At 36.3% G+C, this 9,555-nt stretch overlaps 1 protein-coding gene across 2 annotated transcripts in view; it reads left to right on the top strand.

Annotated features, from left to right (window-relative positions):
* The window catches only part of EPHA3 (EPH receptor A3), a 412,939-nt gene that overhangs the window by 121,193 nt on the left and 282,191 nt on the right, over window positions 1–9,555 (top strand). For both annotated transcript variants that reach the window (XM_010847913.1, XM_010847912.1), the window contains exon 3: window positions 7,827–8,487. In XM_010847913.1, coding sequence (XP_010846215.1) covers window positions 7,827–8,487 — 661 coding nt within the window. The remainder of the gene's footprint in view (window positions 1–7,826; window positions 8,488–9,555) is intronic.

Here is a 9,555-nt window from a genome sequence, read left to right as displayed (position 1 = left end):
GAACACTGGAGTGGGTTGCCATTTCTTTCTCCAATGCATGAAAGTGGAAAGTGAAAGTGAAGTCTCTCAGTCGTGTCCGACTCTTAGCGACCCCATGGACTGCAGCCTAACAGGCTCCTCTGTCCATGGGATTTTCCAAGCAAGAGTACTGGAGTGGGGTGCCATTGCCTTCTCTGAAGGCATATCTGGGCCTCGGAAAATCGGGCATCAACAACATATAGGATGAGGGCTGAGAAATAGGGCCTTCAATAGAAACAAAGGCAGGACTATCTGGAAACATTAGACGTAGCAACAGTTTCTGAGGAGATTCAGAAGTCTTGGGAAGGAGAGGATAGAGAAAATTGAGAAAGTAGTATTGAAATATATACGCTACCATGTGTAAAATAGATGGCTAGTGGGAGACTACTGTATAACACAGGGCGCCCAGACTGGCACTTTGTGACAACCTAGAGGGGTGGGATGGGGGGAGAAGGGAGGCTCAAGAGGAAGGGGATATATAATTGTGACTGTTTCACATTGATGTACTGAGGTCCGTCTAGTCAAAGCTATGGTTTTTCCAGTAGTCATGTATGGATGTGAGAGGTGTACTATAAAGAAAGCTGAGCGCCGAAGAATTGATGCTTTTGAACTGTGGTGTTGGAGAAGACTCTTGAGAGTCCCTTGGACTGCAAGGAGATCCAACCAGTCCATCCTAAGGGAAATTAGTCCTGAATATTCATTGGAAGGACTGATGCTGAAGCTCCAATTCTTTGGCCACCAGATGTGAAGAACTGACTCATTTGAAAAGACCCTGATGCTGGGAAAGACTGAAGGCAGGAGAAGAAGGGGATGACAGAGGATGAGATGATTGGATGGCATCACCGACTCAGTGGACATGGGTTTGAGTAAACTCTGGGAGTTGGTGAAGGACAGGGAGCCCTGGCGTGCTGCAGTCCATGGGGTCGCAGGATCGGACACGACTGCGCGACTGAACTGAATTGAACTGCAGAAACCAACATAACACTGTAAAGCAATTATTCTCCAATGTATAAAATAAGGAAGTCTTGGAAACTGATAGTGGAATATGCTGTCAGGTGAAGTTGAGGGCAAAAGTTGCCCAGAGGACATAGAACATTGGTTCCCAACCTTAGGGAGTCACCTACTCACATCCAAATCTCCTAGGTAATGTAAAATGAAATATTTTGGATAGACATCTGTGAAGTAGTATTTTTTAAAAGGTCTCCGGTTAATGCTTAGCCAAAAATAAGAACCTTTGATGTAAGGAAATTAGACAGACTAGTCAGAATTATGGGATGTTTTTCCACAGATGCAAAGATATGGCAACAGCTCTGAGATCTCAGTAAAGTACCACTAAACCAACCCCAACTTAGGGGAGAATTACTAAAATCAAAGGCCTAGAATGGTGAAGCTGAGGCTGCCCTTGTTCTTGCCTCAGTCTAAGGGTATCAGGAACTGAGAAATCCTGAGACTGAAGATGGAAGTATTTGTGACTGTAAAATGCTGAGTAAAGACAGAGAATCCAAAGTAGGTGCTGATGGGGACCAAAGGACCCCCACACATGCTCAAACTTTCAGAAGACATTGCCTTGAATAGCCAGCATCTTATTCTAACTACAGAATGTACCAGGGCCTACCCTATACCCAAACAGAGATGATACATTTTCCTGGTCCTAACTCTTTCTCTTATCCTCTGAAGTCAGTTCAGTCACTCAGTTATGTCTGACTCTTTGTGACCCCATGGACTGCAGGCTTCCCTGTCCATCACCAAATCCCAGAGCTTGCTCAAACTCATGCCCATCCAGTTGGTGATGCCATCCAACCATCTTGTCCTCTGTTGTTCCTTCTACTCCTGCCTTCAATCTTTTCCAGCACCAGGGTCTTCTCCAATCAGTCAGTTCTTTGCATCAGGCAAAGTATTGGGGTTTCAGCTTTAGCATCAGTCCCTCCAATGAATATTTAGGACTGATTTCCTTTAGGATAGACTGATTGGATCTCCTTGCAGTCCAAGGGACTCTAAAGAGTCTTCTCCAACACCACAGTCCAAAAGCATCAGTTATTCTGCTCTCGGCTTTCTTTATGGTCCAACTCTCTCATCCATACATGACTACTGGAAAAACCACAGCTTTGACTGGATGGACCTTTGTCAGCAAAGTAATATCTCTGCTTTTTAATATGGCTTTCCTTAATAATAATAATAATCTCTGGTCTTTCTTTCCCTTCCTGGTTTTCCATCTCTTTTCTCTATACTGTATCCAAACTGAGACATTGTCCTCTCTATTTTCAACAAGATATTTGTAATATCATTATCAAACTTCTGCTAATTACTTAGGAGGTAAAGGTGGGTGGGAGGATGGATAGTAGTCATTATTGTTAAGATTACTGGACACGCCATCTCAGGCATGTAACTTCTGGCCATGATTATCTTTAGACTTTGGCCTGCATCTTGTTGCTGATGCTGGATTTTCAATATCAAATCCCCGTCTTCTCTCTCCTCAGTCCTCTGGTTATAAATGTATTCCTCTGATTTGACCCCAAATCATCATCACCAACAAAGCCCCCCAAACCCCCAAATTCCGTTTCTCATTTGTCTCAACTCTTTTATTTTACTCTACTTTTTAATATAATCCTATTACAAGTATGTGTGTGTGTGTGTGTGTGTGTGTGTATACTTTTGAGGCCTATTGGCTAAGAAAATTCTATTTAATAATATATGGAAATATAGTGAGTTTGTTACATACATCTGGGTCTGAAACTTGCCAGTGACATTTTCCTATAAGTGGTTATGCATTGCCAAGCTTATGCTGATGTGTGATAAATGTTCAAATATTTCTAGGATGAAAACTACGTTTTGAAACAGCTATGATATGTGCAAAGGGAAAAACATGTAAGAGTAGAAACAGGAGAGGAGAAAGAATGACACGAATCAACTTCAATATCACTTACAGTTATTAAGAGGGCTTCCCTGATAGCTCAGTTGGTAAAGAATCCACCTGCAATGTGGGAGACCTGGGTTCTATCCCCGCATTGGGAAGATCCCCTGGAGAAGGGAACAGCTACCCACTCCAGTATTCTGGCCTGGAGAATTCCATGGACTGTATAATCCATAGGGTTGCAAAGAGTAATGAACACTGCTTTTGAAACAGCTATGATATGTGCAAAAGGAAAAACATGTAAGAGTAGAAACAGGAGAGGAGAAAGAATGACACGAATCAACTTCAATATCACTTACAAGTTATTAAGAGGACTTCCCTGGTGGCTTAGAGGGTAAAGCATCAGCCTGCAATGCAGGAGACCCGGGTTCGATCCCTGAATCGGGAAGAACCCCTGGAGAAGGAAATGGAAACCCACTCCAGTACTCTTGCCTGGAAAACTCCATAGATGGAGGAGCCTGGTAGGCTACAGTCCATAAGACCACAAAGAGTCGGACATGACTGAACGACTTCACTTTCACAGTTATTAAGGGCAGCATTAGTCACATTAGCATTTTCTAAAGTGCAGAACTATGTGCTTTTTATTCACCATTGAAATATAAATGTAGTATTACAAACATAAGAATATTGGTATATTTTCTTTTTTAATATCATCTGCAAATTTCTAAGAAGTGATTTAAACCTTATAAAGTAAATCACGAAGTTGTTTCTCACTTTCTAAATATTTAAGTTAGTCTATGCACTAGCTGTATCCCATGTTCTCCCTCTTTTAAAGAAAATGTAAACACTTTCCTCCTACTCTCTATTAGCAAGTAGCAAAAAATGTATCCAAGAGAGTAATTAATGTTAACAATGAGTATAAATCCTTTATTACTATAATTGGGGTTCATTAAAATGAGAGTTATTAGGTTAAATGCTGATTAATTGTTAAAAATATGTTTTCCCTCAAAATATATATTTGACTCAGTAACAAGAAGCTGTGCTATCTAAAAAATATAAATTGAATCACATCTTACACTGTATTTTGTTGATAAGGAGGCTCATTGTGCTAATGTTACAGGGAATAGAATTCTGAATCATGCTTCTAGGGAAAAGAAGTCTGGGCAAATGTTTTTCTTATAGTTGTAATAATCTGAAAAAAGAAAAAAAAGAAATTCAATTCCGGTCTCTGTGGTCTAATGATAAAAGCTTATATAGTAAGAATATGGGAGCCAGGCTATTCCTGGAATTATTGATTTTGAAGAATTTAAGCTTTAGAAAGAATTTGCATTCTTACTAGTCACTAGTTCTGTGTCTGTGTTATTAGTTCTGTTCTTACTAGTTCTGTGTCCCTTTCTGCTGGACAGTGTTACTGCTGGACATCCCTTGAAGAGATTCTTCCTTAAGGATTAGAAAAATGAAGCAATAAATGCTTTGTACCTCCCAATTTTATATGTCACTAATTCTAAATCACCCACTTTCTTTGTTCACATTGGCCTTGGCACAATGACTATGACAGTACATAATCTCTAATAATTTATGAATGTACACATTAGTTCTTGGAGTATGAAGATTGGGTAAATATGAGTATCCTTTTAATTTATAAAATGTAAGAATTACAACAGCACTTTAATCATTTCTGTTGCTGCTGTTGCAAAACTGCTTTTTTAGGAATTTTATTTCCACTCTCTAGTCCTCAGCAATTTCCTAGGTGGCTCAGTGATAAAGAATCTGCCTACCAAGCAGCAGACGTGAGTTTGATCCCTGGATCCAGAAAATCCCCTGGAGGAGGAAATGGCCACCCACTCCAGTATTCTTACTTGAGAAGTCCCATGGACAGAGGAGTCTGGGTGGCTACATACAATCTATGGGGTCGCAAAAGGACAGGACTGAGCAACTAAACAAGTCCTCAGCAGACACTAGAGTCAGAGATCTGCTGTTTTTTTGCAAGTGGTCTGAGATGGCAAGTCACCATCACTTACAGGCAATTTGGTTTTCATTACAAATTAATGAAGTGATAATTGCTCTCTGCAACCTTTTTATGCACAGAGCATGCTGGTGCTGTTTGCATTATCTTCTTGCAATTTGTACCTCTGCATTCAAGGGCTTGTGATAGCTTGCCAAATTAGCATTCAAAGGAAAATGTTGGACTACATTGATATCTCCATAATTAAAATCATATTTTACATCAAATTGTGAAAATCTTTACATGGTGTCATTTCTGTGTCATTTCTATTTGGTGTCTAACAAAATGCTGTCCAGAGCAGGAGAAAATTGCAACTGATTCATCAAATTACAAACTTATCTATTCTGATAAGAAAATTCTGACCTAAAATTTTTGAAGTCAGTTGGCTAATTTTTAAATAGGCCTTATCATCTAATGTTATGTAAAATGCCCACAGAAAGCATTTATTCTCTAGAGTTTTTGTTAGCTCTATACTTTACAATGCCATCATAGAATCAATGTAATATTAATAGAAAAGATGCAACATAATAATACTATTTAAGATTACAATTTTTTTTTTTTGAGCTTCAACTCAGTTCACAGGTTTTAAATTTTCTGATATTAAAGTTATACATTAATTTTGGTTTTGAATGTGACTTTATTTTTATAGGCACCTCAGTGTAAAATCCTCAGAAATGAGACTCTGATATATACTTTTGTTCTTAAAAGCTCTCCATATAATATATTTATACAGTGGTTGTTTGAAAATGATAAATTGGTGATTATTAAAAATACATTATGCGTATTTTCTTGTATATTATTCTAGGGTTTTCTAAAATAACAAAATGGGTTCCTTTGTTGGATGTTAGGCATGACAATAAAGACAAGCCAATTTTGTCTCCAGAAAATGAATGCTTCTCATATATTCCAGACCCTGAATGATCCAAGTTACTGAAATAAGTGGTGCTGTTTAATTATTTGCTTTTGGTTTGTTCTTAGATTGGTAGGAGAACTAAGGAGACTAAAGAGTTTTAAAACTGTGTTTCTCACATTGGTAGTGGGGCAGGGTGCAGCTTGGATTTGATAATTCAAACACTCTAATGTAAATAATTATTTTTTTGGCTAATGAGGTTCAAAGGCCAGATAAATGCCATATTTCTTTACTTTTGGTTATTGTGAATTAAAAAAAATAGCATTTTTATCTTACTTTGTAACTAGAAGTTGTGGATTGGAATTCCTATGTGTATTTAATAAATATAAGTAGAAAATACATTAAAATATTTTAAATGCCATTGATTTAGTTAAAATTTATTTAAAACTTATTCCTTATGAAAATAAGTAATTCTTTTAATAGAGAAGATTTTAGGAACCCATTTATAATGGGCATCACAAGGATTTCATTTATTTATTTACAAAGTTAAAACATATTATCTAATATGAACTTTATTATTTCCTTGAGTTTACTAAATATATTATAAAAAACATAATTTTTATGCATTGTATTCATCTTTTATTCCTAAAAAGTGAAGTTGTGTGAAGTTATAAAGGATATAAAGAGCTCTAAAATCTAACAAATGTATATGAAACAATGTTAAACTAATCTAATAATGTATCATGAATTAAATCTAACACTGAAAAAGATATTTAATAAATGTTATACGAAACAAAGTGTCTTAAGCACGTTAAGGTTATGGGGAGGCATCACAGAGAAATGAGCAAAGACCAGTGCTCTTTTTTTATACCATAACGAAAGAAGATCCAACATTTCTTTTGAAAACATAAAAAAGAGTTCACAGAGACAAGAAAAGCAGGTGCATAAGTGAAACTTATAATTCTCTAATCTCAATTCAAACTTTTAGAAAAAAATAAATGTAAGTTGGGAATAGTTTTTGGAAAAGCACAAATGCCAGACTGAAGAGTCTGAAGTTCTTACATGAGTAACGGGGAGGCCATAGAAGATTCAAACTCTAATATGACATGGAAAACGATGTATTTTCCTAGCAGCAATAAGATAACTGGGCATGGTGTAAACAGAGTGTAGACACAGGCGTAATAGTTAGAAACAGAAAGCGTCTCAAAACCTGTATAAGGATCAAAGAAGCAGTGCTTAACTTTTCTAAAAAGTCTTGAAACTTTTTGAGTGTATTAACAATGAAAAAAAGTTTTATTACCATCATAGCCCAAACTGCTATAACAACAACTTAAGTAGCCGATTTCTTGCATGTGGAAAATTTAACATGGATAAAAGACATTAAGAATTGAAATGTTCACTATACTTAAATCTTCGGTTCTACATGTATAACTATTTGTTGGATTTTGGGGAGATGGGAAGGAGACATGTTCATGTTTTTACTTCAGAAATTCAAAGTTCTCCATCATATATTTCTTGAAATGACCAAGTATGTTAGTAATGTCATGCATAAAGATACCTGGTAATGAAATAATTTAGATTCACTTTCTTTGTGATATACTGATTTTACCAAAGTCTGGCCCAAATTGGGGAAAGTTTAATAAAGATAAATGCTAGGCAGTGGTATTTTTCTTTTTCTTTTAACAGAGCAAACCAAAAAAAAAAAAATCCCCTAAAATATACAACAAAATAATTTTTATCATGTTATTAGAGATGACTGATTTGACATTTTTATCCTAGGATGTTTGTCTAGGTCCAATCAATTTCTAAGCAACTTCTTCCTGAATATCACACAAACTCAAATAAAATTCAAATGTGTTCATCAAAATTTTGAATTATTTTGTGTCAAAGAACTCAGAGAACCTTGTAAATAATAAAAACTTTAAACAAGAATGTTACAGAATTGCTGCGCATCTTGATCTTTAATGAGCAACAGTGAAATTTCTTCTTGTTTTGTATTTCCTGTGATACCATTAACACCTTCATCTTGTAGTCACAATTATTCATCATGCTTAATTCATTAATTCTGCCTTTCTTTTTTCCTTCTTCTTTCATTCTTCAAGTGGGAAGAAATCAGTGGTGTTGATGAACATTACACACCCATCCGGACTTACCAGGTGTGCAATGTCATGGATCATAGTCAAAATAATTGGCTGAGGACAAACTGGATCCCCAGGAACTCAGCTCAGAAGATCTATGTGGAGCTAAAGTTCACTCTCCGAGACTGCAATAGCATTCCATTGGTTTTGGGAACTTGCAAGGAGACTTTCAATCTGTACTACATGGAGTCTGATGATGATCATGGAGTCAAATTCCGAGAACATCAGTTTACAAAGATTGACACCATTGCAGCTGATGAAAGTTTCACGCAAATGGATCTGGGGGACCGTATTCTTAAACTCAACACTGAGGTTAGAGAAGTAGGTCCTGTCAACAAAAAGGGATTTTATTTGGCTTTTCAAGATGTTGGTGCTTGTGTTGCCTTAGTGTCTGTGAGAGTGTACTTCAAAAAGTGCCCGTTTACAGTGAAGAATCTGGCTATGTTTCCAGACACAGTACCAATGGATTCCCAATCTCTGGTGGAAGTTAGAGGTTCTTGTGTTAACAATTCTAAGGAGGAAGATCCTCCTAGGATGTACTGCAGTACAGAAGGTGAATGGCTTGTACCCATTGGCAAGTGCTCCTGCAATGCTGGCTATGAAGAAAGAGGTTTCATGTGTCAAGGTAAGAGTCCTTCTCTATTGTCCCTAGAGTGGTACTTCTTACTTGTGAGTTTATGGTAGAGTAATTGAAATAAATGAAACCAGCCCGAATTCACTTAGCAGCAAAATGTGACTCAAACTAAATAGAGACTATTTATAGATAAAATTTATCTCACTTGATGTGTTAATTCATAATTTTTGTACAAATACTAGCATATTTGATTATGTGGTGCTAGCCTACATACTACTAGACCAATTGAAGGGGGGGCGGGAATCACTGTCTCTTTTATGTAGAGGGAAGAAATAGCATTGGAACTAAGCTAATCTGATTCTAACAGAATTAGATTCTCCACTGACTATTTATGGTTGTGCTCATCAATCTCATAGTAATATATAATTCATTACTATAAAATATATTAATAGTGTCTCTTCAGTGATCTGTGCATAAAATATGGATTTACTTATAAAACATTAGTGTTTTAATAAAAAATATTTTATTTAAAAATCCAGGGTTGATGCTTCAGTTTTTGGTATACAGAGGAATAATTTAAATTATTTAAAATTTTGATCATGGTAAGTAAAATCAAATAAAAGATCATCTTTTCCACAAAAGATTATATTAGATGATAAATTCCACTTAATCCCAAAGTTTGTTATTTAGCATTAGCCAAGGTTTAGTGTTTAAGAACACACAAAAATTATCTTTAAAATTTTAAATGTTTCAGTACATGAGAGAATTTAAATATATAGTCTTTGGAATCTAGTCTGTTTTAATACCTTTTTGTTGCTGTTAACTTAATCAAAAGAATTGAGTTTGTATTCTACTTGTGGCCATTTAGTAAGTCTCAAGTCCATGTGAAAGAGATGAATCTACTTTATATATAAACTGACCTTTCTCAGAATCTGAACAGGACATAGCATTTTGCTTTTAACTATAGATAGTTTGGCACCCAACTCCAGTACTTTTGCCTGGAAAATCCCGGACAGAGGAGCCTGGTGGGCTGTAGTCCATGGGGTTGCTAGAGTCAGACACGACTGAACGACTTCACTTTCACTTTTCACTTTCATGCATTGGAGAAGGAAATGGCAA

The sequence above is a fragment of the Bison bison genome, unplaced genomic scaffold (genome assembly GCF_000754665.1).
Source record: "Bison bison bison isolate TAMUID 2011002044 unplaced genomic scaffold, Bison_UMD1.0 scf7180017864258, whole genome shotgun sequence".
Lineage (NCBI taxonomy): Eukaryota > Metazoa > Chordata > Mammalia > Artiodactyla > Bovidae > Bison > Bison bison.
The sequence above is the reverse complement of the archived record's forward strand: the minus strand, read 5'-3'. Positions and strand labels throughout refer to the sequence as shown.